We start from the raw sequence: 27,044 nt of genomic DNA, 5'->3' as shown, positions 1-27,044 counted from the left end.
TAGGTGACACCAGTATTATTTCATACATTCTGGAATTTTGATTGATTAGAGCTAAAATCAAGGCATGTAGATTATAAATTAGATGGAGAGTCACTCTGGATTTTTCTCTTACTGGCAGAAAAATAATTAGCCTTTCATTACAGACATTTATTCATGAATAATGCAAGATTTATTTCCATCCCATAAATTCATGATTGCAGTCAATAGATTGTTTTAATTTGAATGCCACAGCTTCCTAGAAGGGTGGCAGAGAGACAAATTATGACATGGTCATTAATGTAATAGCTCTTTTATATTGCATAGCAATCATTGTCAACACTTGAAAAAGGGGAATTATTTATTCTTTTCTTTGACAGACCTAAGGGATGATTTTCATGAAATAGTTAATATTTCTAAATACGTTGAATAAGAAAAAATGCTTCTGTATTTTAAACACATCTATATTACAAATCTAAGTAGAAAAGTGCCGTCAGAGATTAAGGATACATCCATTAAAAAGTAAAGGGCAAATGAGCTAAATCCAGTTCCCACAATTTACTATAAAGGGTTCATAAATTGCTGTTCGTGTGTGTTAGTCGCTCAGTCGTGTCCGACTCTTTGCGACCCCATGAACTGTAGCCCACCAGGCTTCTCTGTCCATGGAATTCTCCAAGCAAGAATATTGGAGTGGATTGCCATTCCCTTCCCAGAGGATCTTCCTGACCCAGGGATCGAACCTTGGCCTGCTGCATCAGAGGTAGATTCTTTACCATTTGAGCTACAAGGAAGTCCTAAATTTATATAATTATTTTATGTTCAGTTCTATCTAGAAGTGTCACAAATTGCAAAATGCAAGCTTAAGTAGAAATCATTAAAGTAACCCTAGAAAAAAAGTAGGTAACTGTTCTTTTCCCATTAAAAGCTAAATTTTCAGAAGCTTTTTGAAAACAATTCCTTAAAAGTTAAATTCTAACAATTTCATTTAAGGAAATATTTCATGAAAATTTAATACAAAGATGGACAACTTAATCACACATGTGCCAATAAAAAGCCTCTTGTGAATTCACTAAATAAAGAAATAGACTAACACATTTAATCAAAGCTATTTGAATGCTTTCTACAGATTATAGAAATAAGTAAAAAAAAATGTTTTAGACTGTAAACTTTGTGAACTGAGAGAAAAAAATCAAATCCTTAATATGCTTTTGAACTGCATACTATTTTTAAAATAACATGGCACCATTAATGACCAAAACAACATACCTTGGTCTCCACTTGAGGCATTCCAATATTTGTTAAAATTAATATAGACAAGGGAGTTTATTTACATAATTCTTTGAAATATCAAAGGTGTATGTGTAATAATGTCACATATAAAACTGCATTTCAGGATGCTACTGTTTGCATTTCATAAGCATTCAAGAAGGGGCAAAAAACCGTTGCATCCACTAAAGGGAGTCCATACCAACCCATTTAGTCCCCTATATTTACCTTTCCAGTCCTCAGATGTTCAGTTGTGTCTGACTTGTTGCTACCCTATGGACTGTAGCCTTAGAGGGATTCAATTTATGAGCATAAAGAGCATTAGAGATCAATATGTGACACGGGTAATTACAGATTCACTCTAGAGCATTCCTTTGTGAGGGATTTTAGTTTTTACTAGTTATAGGTGTCATAGGATGAGGTATCTTTTTGACTTAAAGTGTTTGTGTGTGTGTGTGTGTGTGTGTGTAGATAAGAGAAAACAAAATTATATTTCTCTTACATCAGGAGGTAATATATAGACTCTACTTTTATCATTTGATAGCAATTTATCTTCCATTCACTGGCAATTTTGACTAAAAGATGACGCATAATCTGAGAACTATGAATTAAGTTTTATTTGGGTCAAATGAGTACTGAAGCCCAGGAGACAGCACCTTGCAGCTCTGAGAGACTGCTCCAAAGAGGGGGTGGGAGAAGGTCAATATATAATATTTTGGTGAAGGGGAGGTTCAGTGAAATCAAGCACTTACTTTACAAAAGCTTTTCTGCAGTCACCAGGAGCTGATGTCATCATGAAGGGATTTACTGATATTTTTAGATCTGAAGAGATACAAGGATTGGGGAAAAAAAAAAAAAACACACAAAAACTACTTCTGCTTCATTGACTACTCTAAATCTTTTTACTATGTTGGAGTTGGAGTTCTGTCACTCAGTCATGTCTGACTCTTTGAGACCCCATGGACTGCAGCACCCCAGGCTTCCCTGTCCATCACCAACTCCTGGAGCATACTCAACCTCATGTCCATTGAGTCAGTGATGCCATCCAATAATCTTATCCTCTGTCGTCCCCTTCTCCTCCTGCCTTCAATCTTTCCCAGCATCAGGGTTTTTTTCTAGTGAGTCAGTTATTCACATCAAGTTGCCAAAATATTGGAGTTTCAGCTTCAGCATCAGACCTTCCAATTAATATCAGGACTGATTTCCTTTAGGATTGACTGATTGGATCTCCTTGCAGGCCAAGGAACTCTCAAGAGTCTTCTCCAATACCAAGGTGCAAAAAGCATCAATTCTTCAGTGCTCAGTTTTTTTTTTATAGTCTAACCCTCACATCCATACATGACTAGTGGAAAAACCATAGCTTTGACTAGATGGACCTTTGTTGGCAAAGTAATGTCTCTGCTTTTTAATATGCTGTCTAGGTTTGTCATAGCTTTTCTTCCAAGGAGCGAGCATCTTTTAATTTCATGGCTGCAGTCACCATCTGCAGTGATTTTGGAGCCCCCCAAAATAGTCTGTCACTGTTTCCATTGTTTCCGTATCTATTTGCCATGAAATGATGGGACCAGATGCCATGAATTTTATTTGTTGAATGTTGAGATTAAAGCCAGCTTTTTCATTCTCCTCCTTCACATTCATCAAGAGGCTCTTTAGTTCCTCTTCACTTTCTGCCATAAGAGTGGTATCATCTGCATATCTGAGGTTGTTGATATTTCTCCCAGCAATCTTGATTCCAGATAGTGCTTCATCCAGCCTGGCATTTCACATAATGTCCTCTGCATATAAGTTAAACAAGCAGGGTGACAATATGCAGCATTGATGCAGTCCTTTCCCGATTTGGAATCAATCTGTTATTCCATGTCCAGTTCTAACTGTTGCTTCTTGATCTGCATATGTTGCTTCTTGACCTCGCAATGTGGATCACAACAAACTGTGGAAAATTCTTACAGTGATGGGGAAACCAGACCACCTTACCTGCCTACTGTGAAACCTGTATGCAGGTCAAGAAGCAACACTTAGAACCAGACATGGAACAACCTACTGGTTCAAAGCTACGTCAAAGTTGTATATTGTGACTCTGCTTATTTAACTTGTATGCCGAGTATATCATAAGAACTGGTGGGCTTGACAAAGCACAAGCTGGAATCAAGATTGCTGGGAGAAATATCAATAACCTCAGATATGCAGATGGCACCATCTTTATGGTAGAAAGTGAAGAGGAACTAAAGATCCTCTTGATGAAGGTGAAAGAGGAGAATGAAAAAGCTGGCTTAAATCTCAACATTTAACAAATGAAGACCGTGGCATTTGGTCCCATTACTTCATGGCAAATAGATGTGGAAACAATAGAAACAGTGACAGGCTTTATTTTCTTGGGCTCCAAAATAACTGCAGATGGTGACTGCAGCCATGAAGTTAGAAGATACTTGCTCCTTGAAAGGAAAGCTATGACAAACCTAGACAGCATAATAAAAAGCAGACATATTATATTATGGACAAAGGTCCATCTAATCAAAACTATGGTTTCTCCAGTAGTCATGTATGGATGTGAGAGTTGGACCGTTAAGAAGGCTGAGCAGTGAAGAATTGATGTTTTTGCACTGTGGTGTTGGAGGAGACTCTTGAGAGTCCCTTGGACTGCAAAGAGATCAAATCAGCCAATTCTAAAGGAAATCAGTCGTGAATATTCATTGAAAGGATTGATGCTGAGATGAAGCTCCAATACTTTGGCCATCTGATGAGAAGAGCTAACTCATTAGAAAAGACCCTGATACTGGCAAAGATTGAAGGCAGAGGAGACAGGGATGACAGAGGAAGAGATGGTTGGATGGCATCACCAACTCAATGGATATGAGTTTGAGAAAGCTTCAGGACATGTTGAAGGACAGGGAACCCTGGCATGCTACAGTCCATGGGGTTGTAAAGAGTCAGCCATGACTGAACGACTCAACAACAACAAGAATTCCAATCATAAAATCAATTCCTGAAAATATCTAACTACCTAAAGACCTGTTCCACCAGATTCCCTGGAGCACAGAGTGCCTCACTCTACACCCATGGGACATTGAAGGTCCACAGCTGAAGCAGCACAGGTTCAATCTCCACAGAGGCAGATGGCAAATGCCCTTGTGGTGGTTGTTCATTTTCTGACAAATGCTCTTGGTAAGGGCCAATTTGTATTTGACAGGGAAGTGCCAATTTGTAGCTGACACATTTTTAATTATGTTAGGGTATATGACTCCATGGGCTTCCCTGGTGGTTCAGTGGCAAATAATCCACCTACCAATGAAGGAGACTTGAGTTCATTCCCTGGGTCAGGAAGATCTCCTGGAGAAGGAAATGGCAACCCATTCTTGCTTGGTAAATTCCATGGACAGAGAAATCTGGTGGGCTACAGTACTGGTTTCACAAGAGTTGAACAAGACTTAGTGACTAAACAATATGACTCCATGCTTAACTAGCACGTGTTAAAACTCTAGATTCATTTACTTTTTTTGTTTTGTTTTAAAATTTATTATTATTATTATTTTACTTTACAATATTGTACTGGTTTTGCCACACATCAACATGAATCTGCCACGGGTGTATGCATGTTCCCAATCCCGAAACCCCCTCCCACCTCCCCTCACCCCACACCATCCCTCCGGGTCATCCCAGTGCACCAGCCCCAAGCATCCTGCACCCTGCATCGAACCTAGACTGGTGATTCGTTTCTTATATGATATTATACATGTTTCACAGTCATTCTCTCAAATTATCCAACCCTCTCCCTCTCCCACAGAGTCCAAAAAACTGTTTTATACATCTGTGTCTCTTTTGCTGTCTCTCATACAGAGTTATCGTTACCATATTTCTAAATTCCATATATATGCATTAGTATACTGTATTGGTGTTTTTCTTTCTGGCTTACTTCACTCTGTATAATCGGCTCCAGTTTCATCTACCTCATTAGAACTGATTCAAATGTATTCTTTTTAATGGCTGAGTAATACTCCATTGATTCATTTACTTTTGTCAGCAGTAATTATTTTCCTTATAGATCCTATTATATAGGTCTAATGCTTTGAAAAACTTGAAATATAAGACATACTTGAAATATATGGCTCAGTCTTAATAGAAAATTGAAATATCTCTTAACAGTTATGAATTATGGTGATGTATTCATGTTAACTGATTCAGTTGTGTCTGATTCTTTGAGACCCTATGGACTATAATCACCACCAAGCTCCTCAGTCCATTGGATTCTCCAGGCAAGAACACTGGAATGGGTTGCCATACCTTTTTCCAGGGGATGTCCCTGACCCAGAGATCGAACCCACGTCTCTTTCATCTCCTGCATTGGGAGGTGGGCTCTTTGTCACTAGCACTGCTAGCTGTAAATTCGTCTCATGCTAAACTGGTTTATTTTATATACAGTGACTTTTTAATTTATGTCTTAATTATTATTGACTATGCCAAAGCCTTTGACTGTGTGGGTCACAACAAACTGTGGAAAATTCTGAGAGAGATGGGAATACCAGACCACCTGACCTGTCTCTTGAGAAATCTGTATGCAGGGCAGGAAGCAACAGTTAGAACTGGACATGGAACAACAGATTGGTTCCAAATAGGAAAAGAAGTATTTCAAGGCTCTATATCGTCACCCGGCTTATTTAACTTATATGCAGAGTGCATCACGAGAAATGATGGGCTAGAGGAAGCACAAGCTGGAATCAAGATTGCCGGGAGAAATATCAATAACCTCAGATATGCAGATGACACCACCCTTTTGGCAGAAAGTGAAGAGGAGCTAAAAAGCCTCTTGATGAAAGTGAAAGAGGAGAGTGAAAAAGTTGGCTTAAAGCTCAACATTCAGAAAATGAAGATCATGGCATCCGGGCCCATCACTTCATGGGAAATAGATGGAGAAACAGTGGAAACAGTGTCAGACTTTATTTTTTTGGGCTCCAGAATCACTGCAGATGGTGACTGCGGCCATGAAATTAAAAGACGCTTACTCCTTGAAAGAAAAGTTATGACCAACCTAGATAGCATATTCCAAAGCAGAGACATTACTTTGCCGACTAAGGTCCGTCTAGTCAAGGCTATGGTTTTTCCTGTGGTCATGTATGGATGTGAGAGTTAGACTGCGAAGAAGGCTGAAGGCCGAAGAATTGATGCTTTTGAACCATGGTGTTGGAAAAGACTCTTGAGAGTCCCTTGGACTGTAACGAGATCCAACCAGTCCATTCTGAAGGAGATCTGCTCTGGGATTTCTTTGGAAGGAATGATGCTAAAGCTGAAACTCCAGTACTTTGGCCACCTCATGCAAAGAGTTGACTCATTGGAAAAGACTTTGATGCTGGGAGAGATTGGGGGCAAGAGGAGAAGGGGACAACAGAAGATGAGATGGCTGGATGGCATCACTGACTCGATGGATGTGAATCTGAGTGAACTCCGGGAGTTGATGATGGACAGGGAGGCCTGGCGTGCTGCGATTCATGGGCTTGCAAAGAGTCAGACATGACTGATCAACTGAACTGAACTGAAGTATTATTTTTTGACATTCAATTATATACAATAACTAATTGTAGATAAATGTCTACGATATAAATTTGGAAGCTTTTTAAAATCCTGTTTTTCTAGGTCTTGCCTTTAAAAAAATGTTTATGAGCATAAATATATATATTTTACTTGAAGTAACTGAAATATGTTAACAACTATAAATAATTTTTGGAATTAAATGAAGTTTAATCTATAACTAAATGAGCTTATGGCTTCTTAGAGAATAGTCAAATGCAGCTTTGCTGGACTGACAAAATTACCTCACTGTATTATCACATGGAAGAAGGGGAGAGGGAGGTATCTAGGGCTGGTGTTATAAGTACACTAATCCCATTAATGAGGGCTTCATCCTCGTAACCTAATCACTTTGCAAAGATCCCACCTCCAGATGCCATTATGCTGGGAATTAGTTTTTAACATATGACTTTTGAGAGGGCATAAGCCTATAGTCTATAGCAATATCAGCATCTGAAGAAATGGTTGACCATCAAGCCTGAACTTGTGAAAGTATATGCATTATTTTATGGGAATTCCTAGTACCTGATTGCATGTACCCTTTGAGATGCATAAATTTCTTAAATAATTATCTCTAAATTGCATCTTTCATGCTACTAGTAATTAAATGTTTTGGTTAATCTATTTTTACATAACAAATTGTCCATGATCTTTGGAGTATAAAACAAAAACCAGTTGCAGTTGACATTTTTTAGGTCAGGAATTTAGGTGGTACACAGCAGAGATTGCTATCTCTGCTTCACAATGACTGGTATCTCAAACATGTGGCTCAAATATCTGGAGATGGCTGGGTTGGATGGATCAAATGAAGCCATAAACTAAAAGTCCAGAATGGATTCTTCATATATATATTTGGCACCTGAACTTGAGTGGCTGGAGCAGCTTTGTCTCTCTGGGTATTGTATTTGCTACCTTTCTTTCCACATGGGCAGCTTGAACTTCCTCATGGTATGGCAGTCTCCCATTAGTCAGACTTCTTTCAATTCAGCTGATTTTCCTGAATGAGTATTCTGAGAGAGCAAGGCAGAAGCTACAAAGTTTGGTTACACAGGACTTATCCATATGCATTGTGGTAGAGGACTCCATAAGGATTTGAATGCTAAAAGGTGAGGTTTATTGTCAGGGGTATCTTTGGAGTGTAACTACTACATATAGCAATGCTGCAAACAAAATCAGTGCTACCTCTGGTGAAGTTATCACACTACCGGATGTCATGAACCAAATGCTTCATCTTTATATGTGGCATGTGTATGTTTTTAATGTTCTGCTATATTTACCATCAGAGATGACACCTGGAGTTTGCTTCTATAATTATCACCTGTTATCCATACCATGGAATTATTTTTATTTTTAGAGTGTAGAATCAATTTAAATAAATTCCAAATCAAAATATTTCCCCTAAGACTCTTCGAAAAGATGGTTTGTAATTTTAATTTATAAGTCTACATGATTGAATAAATTTGTATTATTATTTACTGTTTCAGCCAGACAGAATCTTACAGAAATAGCAATAAAATTTTGTTATATTTATTCAGGCTTATTGTTCAAAAATAAAATCTTGTCAAATTATAATTAGATAAATCCATGTTCAAATGATGATCAAAATTTCCAATGTGCTTGAGTGTCTACATGGGTGACAGCCTCTAACTTTAGAACAAGTTGACTTTCATCCTGTAATTGGATGTGCCTGTTTAAAAATAGAATAAAAGCAATTCTGCTGCCAGGTAAAAAAGGTTTGAACACAGAGCGAACTGTTTACAAAAGCCTGAAATTGTTCACAACTCAAGATAATGTTAATGTGACTTCACTAGACAGCTAAAATAATACATTTTCTAAATTGGATGCATTAAGGAATTATTCAGATCATAGCTGAAACCCTATAATTTTCTGTCTTCTTTTCAGTCCCAGCGGCGTGTCACATTTCACCTACCAGAAGGCTCTCAAGAAAGCAGCAGTGACGGTGGACTGGGAGACCATGATGCAGGCAGCCTTCCCAGCACATCCCATGCCCTGCCCCTTGGCTATCCTCAGGAGGAGTACTTTGACCATGCTGCAAACAACAACCGCACTGAAGGGGATGGCAACTCTGATCCTGAATCCAGTAAGTTGATACCTCCCGAGTCCTGAAGTTAAAAGGCTTATTGTGTTTGCAAGTAAAACAACTGTAACCATAATAACATTGGCCAATTTAAATGTGTTAGTAACACATTTTTAAAAGCTAGCAATACAAACTTTGGTGGAAAGAATATATGCAGCTGTTTATAATTTTTGAAATATGTGATCATACCTACTTTGAAATTTGCTATGAAATCTAATAGTCATATTGTCTAGGCATAGATAAAATTTTCTATTTACTTATGCATATATCTGTATATATATATTTATATATATATATAACCAAACAGTTTATTTTTATTTATTTGTGTACAGAAATAATTTTATAATTCACATAAAGTATTTTCTAAATTTAATTTTTAATAATGATAATAATCATAGACAATTAATTCTTTTAAGAAATGAGTGATCCTGACTCCAAGGTAGAAAAACTGGTGTGAGGTTTTCAATAATGTATTGAAACCACATGCCTTACGCCATGTTACTGTTTAGAAAGATGTTCAGATTTGGTCTTCAGATTGAAGGCATTGAAAGCTACATTTCGCACAGTTCAGAAATGTTGAACTCTTAAAAAAGATCATGAAGTTCATTAAATTATCTTGAACATGTATCTTGAAAATCCCTATGTTTTCATAATTTTGGGAAATACAAAATTTTATAAGATTATACATATCTCAGGAGATTCTTGTATTTGAAGAATTATAATTTGCCTCAGTATGTTTTATATACATACAGCTGTATAGGTCCAAAAAGTTATACCATATATGTGATGGAGAAAGAAGAAAAACGAGACCAAGTAACATATAAGATAAATAAATATTAAATAGAAATTTTGAAAGATATTTTTTTTCGAGACCTGCTCAACAAGCAGGGTTTCCAAAAACATGATATGGCGAAAGAATGAGAAAGAAGACACAAGAATTCAGTGAAAAGAGAAGATCAGTGGACCAACACCGCGCCAAGGTGAAGGTGCCAAAACTGAATCCAAGCCAGCTTTATTATACGTTCAGCCGTGAAGAAAAGAATATGCGGGGACTTAAGCTATAACTCATGTGGTCTTCAGGACCAAAGAACAAAGTGATCATTAACCACTGAGCAACTAAGAAACAGTAATCAATCACAAATCAGTAACTCAGACTAATATTCTTTATCTATAGAATTTCCACCAGATACGTAAAACATGTGACTCTGAGACTCCAGTTGAGAAACAGTCTGGTGTCGGTTTTCTGACCCCAGGATCATAATTTGTTTTCAAGACTATGAACTGTTCCCTCTGGACTTGTTCCAAGCGTCTCATGCCTTACAGCATCGTTTATCCATAATTATAAATCTCTTTTGCTGCCTTTGCTGGGGCCTGCTTTTCTTTTATTCTTCCTGTCTCCTATAATTTTGAACATTATGGATTGTATGGATATATAATTTAAGTAAACCTCTAGTTTTGAGAACAAAATGGTCTCCCCATCATTGTGTTTCAATCTGTATTTTCTAAACTAAAAAAAAAAAATGAAATTATTGGTTAAACATAAGGATATAATCTAAGACTAAACATACATACTAAGAACCAGTGAGAGCATAACAAACTTTTTTGCACTACAAAAGTAGACTGTAGCCCACCAGGCTCCTCCATCCATGGAATTTTCCAGGAAAGAATACTTGAGTGGGTTGCCATTTCCTTCTCAAGGGGACCTTCCAGACCCACGGATTAAATCCTGGTCTCCTGCATTGCAGGCATGCTCTTTACTGTATGGGCCACCAAGGAAGCTCCAACAAAATAGGACACTGGCTATAAAAGGTGTTTTTAATATGAATATTTTAGAGACTTTTTAGACACCAAATTCAGAAAGTACTAAACATCTATCTCTATATTCAACTTTATGCTTAAAACAATTTATCACCATTCAGTCAAAGGATGAAAAATTCTTCTGTAATATACAATGCCAATCTACCTTTCATTTACTTATGTGTAACATGACATAATGACTTCTGGAAGAAATACATGGCTGTGACTGTATCTTCTGCTATAATGAACTCGGAGTCAATTTCTAGTAAGAATATAGTCATAAGTAACAAATCTGCATTAAGCAAATGCTGTTCTTTACTACTTCACAGACTATTGTTTTAACTGTAGACCTACCACTACCTTGTAACAAAAGTATATAGATGAAATAAGCATCATTTTTATAAAATAGAACTGATTCTTTTGCATATTACACACATCACTAAACACTTTTCTTAGAAAACTGTATAGCAATCATTAAAGAGTAAACTCAGAGGAAGCATCCACAGTTTGGACTTAACTCTGAAAAATATTTTCAAGCTGAATAAGACTAAGATGTTATATTATTGAAGTTAAGGGAGCATACCACATTGGTACGGGTTAGAATTTTTTATAAGACATTTAAAATTAAGCACAGCTTTATTTATCTCAATTATACATATTAATAGGCAGTTGTTTAAAAAGATTTCAATGAAGACTTCTTTGCAGGGATTGATTTTATTAGTAGAGTACAAGTATATACCTGAAACTGATATATGATACTGTAAATCAACCATACTTTAAAAAAAAAAAAGAGTGTAAGTGTTAGTAAAAATTTATGAACTGACATACTTGAGAGCTTTATTTTTAAATCTTGTTTCTACCAGGGATTAAACATTTCTCTTCTTTGATCATATTGACACTATAATAATTTTGACTATGAAATATTTTGTTCACAATTACTCTACAGGATGAAGCAATGAAAAATTTCAAGTCAGTGAAGTACTTTATTATGATTTATTTTAAAATTGCAATGGCTATAGGCAATAATAATGATACTACAAATATATTTTTGCTACTTATTATTTTAATTAACTATGTAATGGGTATAGATAATTAAAAATGAATACTAATTTTTGTATAAGTGTGAAAATATTTATGGTTTAATGTTTAAAATCTATTTTTGCTATGAGTCATATTAGCTACCTAGTCTACCAATGAAACAGAAACTTCCCTCTAAATCATGTTCTAAGAGAATGTTGTCCATTTTGGAAAATAAAAGACCGTAATATAAGTGCAGAAGCATATTTCACTTTAAATGAACTCTATTATCTTAATATGGCCTGGTGGTGGTGGTGAAGTGGCTCAGTCGTGTCCGACTCTTTGCGACCCCGTGGACTGTAACCTACTAGGCTTCTCCGTCCACAGGATTCTCCAGGCAAGAATACTGGAGTGGACTGCCATTTCCTTCTCCAGGGGATCTTCCCGACCCAGGGATCGAACCCAGGTCTCCCGCACTGGAGGCAGACGCTTTAACCTCTGAGCCACCAACATACTAGTGAGATTTTTAGCATATACATGTATGTTTTGCTTTGATTTAAGGAAAAAAAATACCTGATGATAAAATTTGTCATAGCGAAATTGTCTCTTTAGGCTAATACAGATGATAAGGTACTTTCAAAAAGAAGCTCTATAGCTCTGAAATAGTGAATAATAGTGTCTGGGCTACTTCTCTGTTGGGAGTTGCCCTTAGGTACGAATTCTGTGTGTGTGTGTGTGTGTGTGTGTGTGTGTGTGTGTGTGTGTGTGTGTGTGTGTTATTTTTCCCTCCTGGTTATGTTGCCCTCTGAGATTCCGAAACTCCCCCACAGACCCGCCGGTGAGAGGGTTTCCTGGTGTTTGGAAGCTTCTCCTCCTTCATGACTCCCTGCCCGGGATGGGTCTTCATCCCTAACTCCTTTGTTTCTCTTTTCGTCTTTTATATTTTGTCCTACCTCCTTTCAAAGACCATGGGCTGCCTTTCTGGGTGCCTAGTATCCTCCGCCAGCTTTCAGAAGTTGTTTTGTGGAAGTTGCTCAGCATTCAAATGATCTTTTGGTGAATTTGTGGTGGAGAAAGTGGTCTCCCCATCCTATTTGCCAGCCATCTTAAGACTGTCCCCTTAACTTCCCTTTTTAAGATAAAGAAAAAACAAGAAGACTCAGTCCAATCCTTTCTTTTTCAGGAGACAAGTTTAATAAAAATAGTCTGTCTCATTCCACTTGAAGGTTTTTTAGTTTTTAAATTTCACAATTGCTATTTCCTGACTTTAGCTTTTGGTATGAGGATTGCTTAATGCCACTCTATGAAGTTTTTCTTCTTTGGCTGACAGCCAATGTCACAGAGCTTTTCTCCCATCATAACCCCATCAAATTATGTGTATCATTTCAAATAGAACCTACTCTTTGAAGTTAACGAATTAGTAAAAATATAAGCAAAGAAAAATCCAGCCTATATAAAGTATTATTCGTTGCTTCTGGGTTACTGTGAATGCTGTAACAGATTATATCTTTTCATTTTCAAAGAATCTTATGGAGGCTTACAAGACCATGGCCATAATAGACAACAGAATATGACTATAGTGCTGAGAATTGTATATGTGAAGATATAGCATTAAGAGACTTGAGGACAGTGTGATCTTCTTGGGACTATTCTAAACACACTAGATTACATATGGCCCTATGTTCATAGGGCTTCCCTTGTGGCTCAGCTGGTAAAAAATCTTCCTGCAATGTGGGAGACCTGGCTTCAATCCCTGGGTTGGGAAGATCCTCTGAAGAAGGGAAAGGCTACCCAATCCAGTATTCTGGCCTGGAGAATTCCATAGACTCTATAGTCGATGGAGTTGCAAAATGTCGGACATGACTGAGTGACTTTCACTTCACTATTCCATATGGTTTCCTTGGTGGCTCAGATGGTAGAGAATCTGCCTGCAATGCAGGAGACCTGGGTTTGATCCCTTGGTCAGGAAGATCTCCTGGAGAAGTAAATGACTAACCACTCTAGTATTCTTGCCTGGAAAATTCTATGGACAGAGGAGCCTGTTGTGCTACAGTCCATGTGGTCACGAAGAGTCAGACACGACTGAGCAAGTAACACTTTCATTGTCACTTTATGTTCATATATTGAATATATATTTATTTGCAAGTAGCATCAAGTAGGAGAAGGCAATGGCACCCCACTCCAGTACTCTTGCCTTGAAAATACCATGGACAGGATCCTGGTAGGCTGCAGTCCATGGGGTCGCTAAGAGTCGGACATGACTGAGCGACTTCACTTTGCCTTTTCACTTTCATGCATTGGAGAAGGAAATGGCAACCCACTCCAGTATTCTTGCCTAGGGAATCCCAGGGATGGGGGAGCCTGGTGGGCTGCTGTCTATGGGGTCGCAGAGTTGGACAGGACTGAGGCGATTTAGCAGCAGCAGCAGCAGCAGCAGCAGCATCAGGTAAAATATAATTTATGAAGAGAAGACTTAAAAATACTTTATGACATTCTTTTGTAAAACATTGTTTTGATATTATAATTCAGACTGAGTTCTGAGACACATGGAAATATTAGTGAAGGTCTACCACGTTAAACTTTAGAGATTTCTGATTAGTTCATACACATGTAGCCAACATGTGTGTGTGTGTGTGTGTGTGTGTGTGTGTGTGTGTGTTTTCCCCTTAAATAGAGGATGCTTTGCTACTCTCTCACTATGGGTGAGCTAGAATGAAAAGATTAACAATTAATACTTCCAAATTTCTAATGGTCTGCTAGTATGTTATAGTTTAACTGATCATAGAAAACATCCATGTTTCTTTGGAAGAAATAGTGAAAAAAATCTTACTAAAGATATTCGTCAGTCTTCAGTTTACCAGTTGTAACAGTTCATTTTCAGAAAAAAAAAATCCTCCTAAATAAAGGGGAAAAAAGATTTCCACATTTTTATGATTTTCAATTGCAAAAGTTATGTCATCTGCATTTTTTGAAGCCTCTTATTTTAGGTGGTCATTTCCCACATGAAATCTCTCTACCTGAAAATTTTGGTCTATTGTCAAAAATCTGGATTTAAAGTACCAAAATATGTGCAAAATTTCATCAGTTAAAAGAAAGTGCTTTGTAATGCTCTCCTTTCTCCTTTCTGTTATGCAAAAGAAAAAAGATATATATAATTCCAATAACATTTAGGGCTAAAGAAATTCTATATTAAAATAAAGAGGAATATTTTTTTCATTAATTAAAAAAATGATAAATCTCCCTACTAGAGTATATTTATCTCAGGTTGACACATCTCTCTGACTTTCATTTTTCTTTCACTAGATCAGGTTTACTTAGCACTCTTAACATGGTAATAGTTCATTCACAAAAAACTGAAGTAATTAATCATTCCCTGGAACACATTTTGATTGATCCTCTACAAGTTATATAATTAATTGATACAGCAGAATTTGATTGAATAGAATACTACTCAGAGGAATGCAAAATTTTGCCTTGTTCTGCACCGACTGTTGACATGAATAACACCACAGTAATTATTAATTGAATGTTTGATTAGTTGAATAGCTAATTCTAAATGTAGAAATTGGTAAAAAAAAATGGTAACTTTAAAAAGCTCACTTAATAATGAATCATTAAAACTCAGCCCTTCATAATTAAGAATATTAGGAGCCAGACAGCTAAAGGCAAAATAAAAGTATCCATATATTCTTTCAGGCAAATTTGATATACTAGCACTGTGTTAATTACTCATCTGAAAAATTCAATTTGTTATAGATAGAAAGAAGAACAATAACTGGTTTATATATTTAAGGGGACAGTAGCCATTACTTTTCCAGAAGATGTCAGAAAAAATCATCTAAATCTACAATTTAGCAAATATTACTCATATAAATTTTAATTAGGTACTTTTTCTTGTTTCCAAATACCCAGGAAATTTGACTTCATAAGTCCTCCAATATTTTCAAATGCATTTTTGAACAAAGTCACGCATTAATTTCCATGTCATAACAAGAATAAAAGTGAATGAAATAATTTTGTTAATATTGTAATGTGAACAAATAGGAAATGCATTCAAACTAAGAAAGCAAAGTTACGCTCTTTTTAAAGGTTAATTATCTACCTAGGCAATTTCTATCTCAGCTGGCTATGTATATGAAGAGTTTCCTAAAACTCTGTTCATTCTTAGCCTGTATAGTAGTGTCTTTCCAGGGAGGGAAAAGTATAATAAATAAATAATTCAAATTAGCTCAACAAATCTGAAGTTACAGATTTTGAAAGGTAAATCAATCAGTGTTTCTAAGGAGTACATTATCAAGTATCAATTCTGTTAGTTTTGTCCCACTTGAAGAAAGGGACTAAAATCAATGCTCCTGGATTCCGAAAGTATAAGAAAGACAAATGCCTGATAATTTTCATTGTGTTGCCAATCGACAACAGCTTTAGCTTTATCTATCTATTGAAAAAAATTCTTCATATAGAATAAAATTTTTTAGGCTAACGATAATATCAAAGTCACTTTTATGCATTCTTACAGGAAAGTCATTGCAGTCATAAATACTGTTTGTAACTTCCAGCTTATTTTAGTCCGTGTGTGTTATATAAATAACAGTGTATAGAAATAGATTAGAAAGAATGGTTCCACCCAAGAGTTCAGCTATCTGCCATTGCTCGGGAAAGAATAAGGTTTACTTGCTAGCAGTTTATACACTAAATGAGTTGAGGCAGATATAAACAATGATCTAGTGGCAGATGTTCTGTAATTTGTATTAATTTTTATCACTTAAACTGACATGCTTTTGAAAAGCCAATTATTTTTTTTTATTTCAAACTTAGGAAAGTTGAAATATATATCATAATAAGAAAGTGGGTGAAACAAATCTTACTATACCATCCTATCATACCCAACTTTCCTATGCAGGAAATGCAACCACCTTACAAACCAATCGAAGTATCTAGGCTTTATAATGGCAATTAAGGATTTCTACTAGAGATAATCCAAAAAAAAAAAAATCACAAGTCATGGATCAAAATGAAAAGCAAATCCTAAAGTTGGAAACTTGAAGACATTTACAGGATTCCATTTGCCTAACAGCCTCTAAGATGAGTATATCATTAGTATCTTAAACCTAATATGGATTAGATGGAGGTTTATCAATCAATAGCAGGCCATTCTAAGTAAAGCAATCGCTTATCATGTCTTTTCTGTTTGAAAATGGCAAGCACTGGGAGCTTGGCACAAGTTGCCATTTGAAAGGCAATGCTGTAAGGTCTGGAATGTCAGTAAGCTTGAAAAACCGCCTTTAGTGACAGAGAATAGGTGGTCTTCTCTTCACAATAAGCCTTCCTCTGCTAAATTTTTATTAGCCTACCTATACTATATAATAAAGTTAATTTGACATTTATATTTCTACTATTTATGAGCCATGAGGCAGTACGTTTCATGACCTTCTTCTGTCTTTCTTCTACTTACTTTATCTCTCGCTTCTCACTTTTCTTAGCCTGTAAGAGAAGAATGTATGCTATTTTGGCATTTTTTGTAGTTTTTTGAAAAATAGTACAATCAGTCATGCAGGATGAAACTCTTAGGGGACCCGAACTATTTAAATTTAGGCACGATCCAATATCTTGTCTTAAAATAATTTATACATTTTAATAAATGAGAAGCATTATAGCAGTATATTTTGCCCCATGACACTTTTAAATTGTACAGTAAATTGCAACTATCATAACTGATTGCATCAATAGAACACTCAACAACTAGCGAGTATATCAAGGAAATCAGTAAATAATGAATAATTATAGACAATCTGTCTTATCATGATTTCTGCAATTTGTTAATTTGCATCTTTATTGAATACTGAAGATTCCAAATAGAGGATAGAATAGAAGTGACAGTGTTTGCTGAATCAGTTTTTTCCCTATTTTAATCAATAATCATAGTAATTTTTGTCTCAGTTCCACTAAAATAAAAATAAAGCACATGATCATCTGACAGCTTATTTTTATCTTTCTTACATTGGAAAAATTTATAGGTCACATTCAAAAGTTCTTCTAAGTAATATATATGAAATTAGCCTTTGTAAGTTTTTTTTTTTTCTTAGAAACTTCTTCTCCTATTATGGGTATAGCTCTCAGACGCAATGAGAAAAGAGATGATTTGAAATATTACTTTGAGGTATTCTATATAAATCATACTTTTTAAAAATTTGGGTGCTGACTAATAGTTCTATTATAATACTTAATTTTGTAATTACTACTAATAAAATATTTTTACAACAGACCACAGCAGATAATCTCATTTATGCCCTCATTTTGCATACTATAGGGTTCTAACTCAGGCACTGCAATTAACTAGCAATGTGGCCTTGGACAGGCTTTTTAAACTTATTGTGTCTTTTTTTCTTTAGCTATAAAATCAGAGGATTATACTGATCTTTAATGCCTCTTCTAGGGTCATAATTTTGTATCTATTAAAACTTCAAAATGTACATGTTCAGATGTTGCCATTTATATAGTCTTTGAATTTCAGAGCTCTAAGGGACCTTAAGACCGTTTAGTCCAACTCCCTCATTATGCAAATGAGAGAACTGAGATTTAAACCTTTTGATCAATAGCTTAATGTTCTAAACCAAGATTTAAGGTTTATCAAATTCTAAACTAGAAGAATCACTTATGTTGGTAAGCAGCTACATTGTAATTTAAATGAAGCAATTTTTTGAGAATAGACAAGTATAAAATCTAAATATTTACCATTCATCAAGGGGAATGTTTTAATATATCCATATGGAATTTTTTATATATGTGATAAGGCCCTGTATTAAAAATTTTATAAGGTTCCCATTTAGCATTTTATACAACTTAAAGGCAACTGAGCAATATAGACAGATAATTTCCAAAAGTACTATTATGCTAACCAGTGAAAGTTTCAAAGGGGAAATTGTAAATATGCTGAATGTTAATGACTATTGTATAATAAAAGCTATCTAATCTTTACTATGAATATCTAATATACATACATTTTTGATTGTGTGCATGTGTGTATGTGTGTGTACTACTTATAGGGAAAATTTGTATTAAAATGAATTTTTTGAAGGTTAATTTCCTCTGAACACAGTGAAAAGTACATAAAAGGAACCTCAAGGGATTGAAATACAGGATGAATATATGAACATATTCTTCCTTTCTGCTGGAAACAAATCTTTCTCTATTCTGAAATTCCTGATATTCTATCGAACTTCAATTTTCTAGCAGAATGCTGAAGTTATAATTCACAGGGAAACGATTTTGATAGAATCAAGTCCGTTGAGTTAGTAGTGTGCCATGTAGTAAAAATGTTTGGAGAAATCACAAGTCTTTTATGGGTGATGACTTGAACTAGAGATAAAGCAGAATAACTTTTAGGAACTAAAAAGAACTGCACTTTGCTCAAACATTTTAATCGTGTGAAGGAGTTTGTCTTACCTAGGAAGTGTTTTTGTTTTTGTTTATGCTAGGTTGATGAAATAGAAGTTAAATCTCAGGATTGAGAAAATCATGTTGAAATTTAAAAAAAAATTTTTTTGAGAAAAATACACTTTAGCCTCACAAGTAGCAGTGTTTTCATGGCTCAGTGTTTGCTGCTGCTGCTGTTGCTGCTGCTAAGTCGCTTCAGTCATGTCCGACTCTGTGCGACCTCAGAGAGGTCAGACAACTAGGCTCCCCTGTCCCTGGGATTCTACAGGAAGGAACAATGGAGTGGGTTGCCATTTCCTTCTCCAACGCATGAAAGTGAAAAGTGAAAATGAAGTCCTCAGTCGTGCCAGACTCTTAGCGAACCTACGGACTGCAGCCCATCAGGCTCCTCCGTCCATGTGACTTTCCAGGCAAGAATACTGGAGTGGGATGCCATTGCCTTCTCTGTAGTTATTTAAGTATGTACAAACAAACAACTAATATTTAACTTGTTTTTTTGGAAGATTCTACTTATATTCTTTGGCTCGTTCAGTTCAGGTCAGTTCAGTCGCTCAGTCCTGTCTGACTCCTTGCAACCCCATGAATCCCAGCACGCCAGGCCTCCCTGTCCATCACCAACTCCTGGAGTTAACTCAGACTCACGTCCATCGAGTCCGTGATGCCATCCAGCCATCTCATCCTCTGTCGTCCCCTTCTCCTCCTGCCCCCAATCTCTCCGAGCATCAGAGTCTTTTCCAGTGAGTCAACTCTTCGCATGAGGTGGCCAAAGTATTGGAGTTTCAGCTTTAGCATCATTCCTTTCAAAGTACACCCAGGGCTGATCTCCTTCAGAATGGACTGGTTGGATCTCCTTGCAGTCCAAGGGACTCTCAAGAGTCTTCTCCAACACCACAGTTCAAAAGCATCAATTCTTCGGCGCTCAGCCTTCTTCACAGTCAAACTCTAACATCCATACGTGACCACAGGAAAAACCATAGTCTCGACTAGATGAACCTTAGCAAAGTAGTGTCTCTACTTTTCAATATGCTATCTAGGTTGGTCATCACTTTTCTTCCAAGGAGTAAGTGTATTTTAATCTCATGGCTGCAGTCGCCATCTGCACTGATTTTGGGGACCGAAAAAATAAAGTCTGACACTGTTTCCACTGTTTCCCCATCTATTTCCCATGAAGTGATGGGAATGGATGCCATGATCTTCGTTTTCTGAATGTTGAGCTTTAAGCCAGCTTTTTCACTCTCCACTTTCACTTTCATCAAGAGGCTTTTTAGTTCCTCTTCACTTTCTGCCATAAGGGTGGTGTCATCTCCATATCTGAGGTTATTGATATTTCTCCCGGCAATCTTGAATCCAGCTTGTGCTTCTTCCAGTCCAGCGTTTCTCATGATGTACTCTGCATAGAAGTTAAATAAGCAGGGTGACAATATACAGCCTTGACATACTCTTTTTCCTATTTGGAACCAGTCTGTTGTTCCATGTCTAGCTCTAACTGTTGCTTCCTGACCTACATACAGATTTCTCAAGAGGCAGGTCAGGTGGTCTGGTATTCCTATCTCTTTCAGAATTTTCCACAGTTTATTGTGATCCACACAGTCAAAGGCTTTGGCATAGTCAATAAAGCAGAAACAGATGTGTTTCTGGAACTCTCTTGCTTTTTCCATGATCCAGTGGATGTTGGCAATTTGATTTCTGTTTCCTCTGCTTTTTCTAAAACCAGCTTGAACATCAGGGAGTTCACGGTTCATGTATTGCTCAAGCCTGGCTTGGAGAATGTTGAGCATTTCTTTACTAGCATGTGAGATGAGTGCAATTGTGCGGTAGTTGAGAATTCTTTGGCATTGCCTTTCTTTGGGAGTGGAATGAAAACTGACCTTCTCCAGTCCTGTGGCCACCACTGAGTTTACCGAATTTCCTGACATATTGAGTGCAGCACTACAGCATCATCTTTCAGGATTTGAAACAGCTCAACTGGAATTCCATCACTTCCACAAGCTTTGCTCGTAGTGATGCTTTCTAAGGCCCACTTGACTTCACATTCCAGGATGTCTGGCTCTAGATGAGTGATCACATCATCATGAAGATCTTTTTTGTATAATTCTACTGTGTATTCTTGCCACCTCTTCTTAATATCTTCTTATTCTGTTAGGTCCATACCATTTCTGTCCTTTATGGAGCCCATCTTTGCATGAAATGTTCCCTTGGTATCTCTAACTTTCTTGAAGAGATCCTCTAGTCTTTCCCATTGTGTTCTTTTCCTCTATTTCTTTACATTGTGTGCCAAAGAAGGCTTTCTTATCTCTTCTTGCAATTCTCTGGAACTCTGCATTCAGATGCTTATATATTTCCTATTCTCCTTTGCTTTTCACCTCTTTTCTTTTCACAGCTATTTGTAAGGCCTCCTCAGACAGCCAGTTTGCTTTTTTGCATTTCTTTTCCATGGAGATGGTCGTGATCCCTGTCTCCTGTACAATGTCACGAACCTCATTCCATAGTTCATCAGGCACTCTGTCTATCAGATCTAGGCCCTTAAATCTATTTCTCACTTCCACTGTATAATCATAAGGGATTTGATTTAGGTCATACCTGAATGGTCTAGTGGTTTCCCCACTTTCTTCAATTTAAGTCTGAATTTGGTAATAAGGAGTTCATGATCTGAGCCACAGTCAGCTCCTGTTCTTATTTTTGTTGACTGTAGAGAGCTTCTCCATCTTTGACTGCAAAGAATATAATCAATCTGATTTTGGTGTTGACCATCTGGTGATGTCCACGTGTAGAGTCTTTTCCTGTGTTGTTGGAAGAGGGTGTTTGCTATGACCAGTGCATTTTCTTGGCAAAACTCTATTAGTCTTTGCCCTGCTTCATTCTGCATTCGAAGGCCAAATTTGCTTGTTACTCCAGGTGTTACTTAACTTCCTACTTTTGCATTCCAGTTCCCTTTAATGAAAATGACATCTGTTTTTGGGTGTTAGTTCTAAAAGGTCTTATAGGTCTTCATAGAACCATTCATCTTCAGTTTATTCAGTGTTACTGGTTGGGACATAGACTTGGATTACCATGATATTGAATAGTTTGCCTTGGAGACGAACAGAGATCATTCTGTCGTTTTTGAGATTGCATCCAAGTACTGCATTTCAGACTCTTTTTTGACCATCATGGCTAGTCCATATCTTCTGAGGGATTCCTGCCCACAGTAGTAGATATAATGGTCATCTGAGTTAAATTCACCCATTCCAGTCCATTTTAGTTCGCTGATTCTGAGAATGTCGATATTCACTCTTGCCATCTCTTGTTTGACCATTTCCAATTTGCCATGATTCATGGACCTGACATTCCAGGTTCCTATGCAATATTGCCCTTTACAGCATCGGATCTTGCTTCTATCACCAGTCACATCCACAGCTGGGTATTGTTTTTGCTTTGGCTCCATCCCTTCATTCTTTCTGGGGTTATTTCTCCACTGATCTCCAGTAGCATATTGGCTCGTTAGTGATGTAGTATAAGGCTCATAGGCACACTATCATTTTTGTTTTAATGGTCTAATTTCCTAAGATTGGGGTCAGATCCGATTAGATTGACTTTCTTGTAGATCTATGTATATAAATTAATCCAGAACTGAATTAAACAATTCTTTCCTAATTGATAGCTCTATTTAACTACACCCTACTTATCTTGGCAAAATGTGTATCATCATAATACATAAATACTTCTTTTTATTTAATTTTAATTTTTACTTTATTTTACTTTACAATACTGTACTGGTTTTGCCATACATTGACATGAATCCACCACAGGTGTACATGAGTTCCCAATCCTGAACCCCCCTCCCACCTCCCACCCCATATCATCTCTCTGGATCATCCCCATGCACCAGCCCCAAGCATTCTGTATCCTGTATCGAACTTAGACTGGCGATTCGTTTCTTACATGATAGTATACATGTTTCAATGCCATTTTCCAAATCATCCCACCCTCTCCGTCTCACTCAGAGTCCAAAAGTCCGTTCTATACATCTGTATCTCTTTTGCTGTCTCGCATACAGGGTTATCATTACCGTCTTTCTAAATTCCATATATATGTGTTAGTATACTGTATTGGTGTTTTTCTTTCTGGCTTACTTCACTCTGACTTCAGGCTCTACTACAAAGCCACAGTCATCGAGACAGTATGGTACTGGCACAAAGACAGAAATATAAATCAATGGAAAAAAATAGAAAGCCCAGAGATAAATCCACACACCTATGGACCCCTTATCTTCGACAAAGGAAGCAAGAATATACAATGGAGTAAAGACAATCTCTTTTTGCTGTTGGCTCCATTTTCATCCACCTCATTAGAACTGATTCAAATGTATTCTTTTTAATGGCTGAGTAATACTCCATTGTGTATATGTACCACAGCTTTCTTATCCATTCATCTGCTGATGGACATCTACGTTGTCTCCATGTTCTGGCTATTATAAACAGTACTGCAATGAACATTGGGGTACATGTGTCTCTTTCAATTCTGGTTTCCTTGATGTGTATGCCCAGCAGTGCGATTGCTGGGTCATAAGGCAGTTCTATTTGCAATTTTTAAGGAATCTCCACACTGTTCTCCATAGTGGCTGTACTAGTTTGCATTCCCACCAACAGTGTAAGAGGGTTCCCATTTCTCCACACCCTCTCCAGCATATATTGCTTGCAGACTTTTGGATCACAGCCATTCTGACTGGTGTGAAATGGTACCTCATTGTGGTCTTGATTTGCATTTCCCTGATAATGAGTGATGTTGAGCATCTTTTCATGTGTTTGTTAGCCATCTGTATGTCTTCTTTGGAGAAATGTCTATTTAGTTCTTTGGCCCATTTTTTGATTGGGTCGTTTATTTTTCTGGAATTGAGCTGCAGGAGTTGCTTGTATATTTTTGAGATTAGTTGTTTGTCAGTTGCTTCATTTGCTATTATTTTCTTCCATTCAGAAGGCTGTCTTTTCATCTGAGGAAATATCTTAAACACAGTGAACCCAATTCAATACTTATGTAAATCTTTAAAATATCCCCTCAGGGTTTCAAAGGATATAAACTGTGGCTAAGTAAAGCACACACAGACACACACACACAAAATAATTAAATAAATAAAACTTTCATCTAGAAAGATTCTGTAATATCTAATAGTATGAGGTAAATTTGTAACTCAATATAGGAAAAAGAGCAGATTGCTTTTAGAACAGAGTGTGAAAGACCAATGCTTAGGTGAGATTAATTATACATTTTAAATTGAGTTTTCTGAGCCATTTCAGCAATACTATTTTTGCAAAAAGAAAGAAATATTGGAGCATATTCAAGCTAAGACCTTAAGAGACCTTGATTTTAAAAGACATTGATTTTCTTTGTTTGCCCACTCCCAAGTAGGTTTAGTTTTTTTTTTCCCAAAGTTGAAGAATTTTACCTATCAGAAGATTAAAAAATACATTAAGATAAAGTGCAGATATGTTTTATCTTCTCCCATTTCTGTTTTAGTCTCATGTCTATAAATGAGCATAGTTGCTGTTCTAATATGTAAGATTAAATAATAAATTAGGAAGAGAACCATTCTAATGGGAGGGGGCCAGACTGCTTAGTTAGACTCTCAGTCCTGCACTCAATAGTGATATAACATCCGCAAGGCATTTAAGATCCCCATGCCTCATTTTCCCTCATCATTAAAATGGCAGTGATAACAGCTGTCTCACAGTATTGTTGCATTAAAAGAGTGTGTGTACATGTATCTGAGTATATATACATATACAGTTAAAACATTTTACAGGATTATTTCCTGTGATAATGCATTTTCTTGTACAGTACTCTCCAAGGTTCATGAGTACACAAACCACATGGAAATCTTGCTAAAATGTAGACACAGTAGTCTGGTGTGGGAAACTGCGCTTTTGCATTTCTAACAAGCCCTCAGGTGATGGTGATCATGCTAATCTGGGAACCACATTGTGACTAGTAAAGTTCTCTTTAAGAAAATTAGAGGTACCAAAGGAACAGTTCATCCAAAGATAGGCACAATATTGGGCAAAAATGGCAAGGACCTAAAATAAGCAGAAGAGATTGAGAAAAGGTGGCAAGAATACACAGAAGACTGAATAAAAAAGCTCTGAAAGACCCAGAAAACCATGATGGTGTGGTCACTCACCTAGAGCAAGATATCCTGGACTGTGAAGTCAAGTGAGCCATAGAAAGCATTACTATGAACTAAGCTAGTGGAGGTGATGGAATTCCAGCTAAGCTATTTCAATTCCTAAAAGATGATGCTGTTAAAGTGCTGCACTCACTATGTCAGCAAATTTGGAAAGCTCAGCAGTCTCCATAGGGCTGGAAAAGTCAGTTTTCATTCCAATCCCAAAGAAAAGCAATGCCCCAATTGCACTCACTTCACATACCAGCAAAATTAAGCTCAAAATCCTTCAAACTAGACTTTAGCAGTAAGTGAACCAAGAACTTCCAGATGTACAAGCTGATTTTAATAAGGCAGAGGAACCAGAGATCAAATTGCCAACAATTCCCCCCCAAAAATCTACTTCTGCTTCATTGAATATGCTAAAGCCATCAACTGAAAATTCTTAAAGAAATGGGAATACCCGGCCACAGTATCTGCCTCCTGAGAAACCTGTATGCAGGCAAAGAAGCAACAGTTAGAACAACGGACTGGTTCAAAATTGAGAAAGGAGTATATAAAGGCTGTATACTGTCACTCTATTTATTTTACTTATATGCAGAGTTCAACAAGAGAAATGCCAGACTGGATGCAGCACAAACTGGGAATCAAGATTGACAGTAGACATATCAATAACCTCAGATATGCAGATGATACCACTTTAATGGCAGAAAGTGAAGAGGAACTAAAGAGCCTCTTGATGAAGGTGAAAGAGGAGAGTGAAAAAGCTGGCTTAAAACTCAGCATTTAAAAACCTAAAATCATGGTATCCAGCTCCATCACTTCAGGGCAAATAGACGGGGAAAATGTAGAAACAGTGTCAGATGTCACTTTCTTAATCTCCAAAATCACCACATAGGATGAGATGGTTGGATAACATCACTGACTCAATGGATACAAGTTTCAGCAAACTCTGCGAGATAGTGAAGAAGAGGGAAGCTTGGCATGCTGCAGTTCATGGGATTGCAACCCCACATTTTTGCTCCATTACAAAAACATTTCATTGTAAATTATATTTTTAATATAAATTTATTTATTTTAATTGGACGTTAATTACTTTACAATATTGTATTGGTTTTGCCATCAGTCAGTTCAGTTTAGTCGCTCAGTCGTGTCCGACTCTTTGTGACCCCATGAATCGCAGCACGCCAGGCTTCCCTATCCATCACCAACTCCCGGAGTTCACTCAGACTCATGGCCATCAAGTCAGTGATGCCATCCAGCCATCTCATCCTCTGTCGTCCCCTTCTCCTCCTGCCCCCAATCCCTCCCGGCATCAGTCTTTTCCAATGAGTCAACTCTTTACACGAGGTGGCCAAAGTACTGGAGTACTAGCATCATTCCTTCCAAAGAAATGCCAGGGCTGATCTCCTTCAGAATGGACTGGTTGGATCTCCTTGCAGTCCAAGGGACTCTCAACAGTCTTCTCGAACACCACAGTTCAAAAGCATCAATTCTTTGGCGCTCAGCCTTCTTCACAGTCCAACTCTCATAAATCTGCCACAGGTATACACGTGTTCTCCATCCTGAAGCCCTCTCCCTCCTCCCTCCCCATACCATCCCTCTGAGTCGTCCCAGTGCACCAGCCCCAAACATCCAGCATCATGAATCAGACCTGGACTGGTGATTCGTTTCATATATGATATTATACATGTTTCAATGCCATTCTCCCAAGTCATCCCACCCTCTCCTTGTCCCACAGAGTCCAAAAGCCTGTTCTAT

General features: G+C 37.1%; 1 protein-coding gene across 1 annotated transcript in view; it reads left to right on the top strand.

Moving 5' to 3' along the window:
- PCDH11X (protocadherin 11 X-linked) overlaps positions 1–27,044 on the top strand; it is a 925,502-nt gene that overhangs the window by 647,006 nt on the left and 251,452 nt on the right. The window contains exon 6 of the mRNA XM_060407578.1: positions 8,704–8,902. Coding sequence (XP_060263561.1) covers positions 8,704–8,902 — 199 coding nt within the window. The remainder of the gene's footprint in view (positions 1–8,703; positions 8,903–27,044) is intronic.

This window comes from Ovis aries, chromosome X (genome assembly GCF_016772045.2).
Source record: "Ovis aries strain OAR_USU_Benz2616 breed Rambouillet chromosome X, ARS-UI_Ramb_v3.0, whole genome shotgun sequence".
Lineage (NCBI taxonomy): Eukaryota > Metazoa > Chordata > Mammalia > Artiodactyla > Bovidae > Ovis > Ovis aries.
Note: the sequence above shows the minus strand (reverse complement) of the source record. Positions and strands in the feature narration are given on the sequence as shown.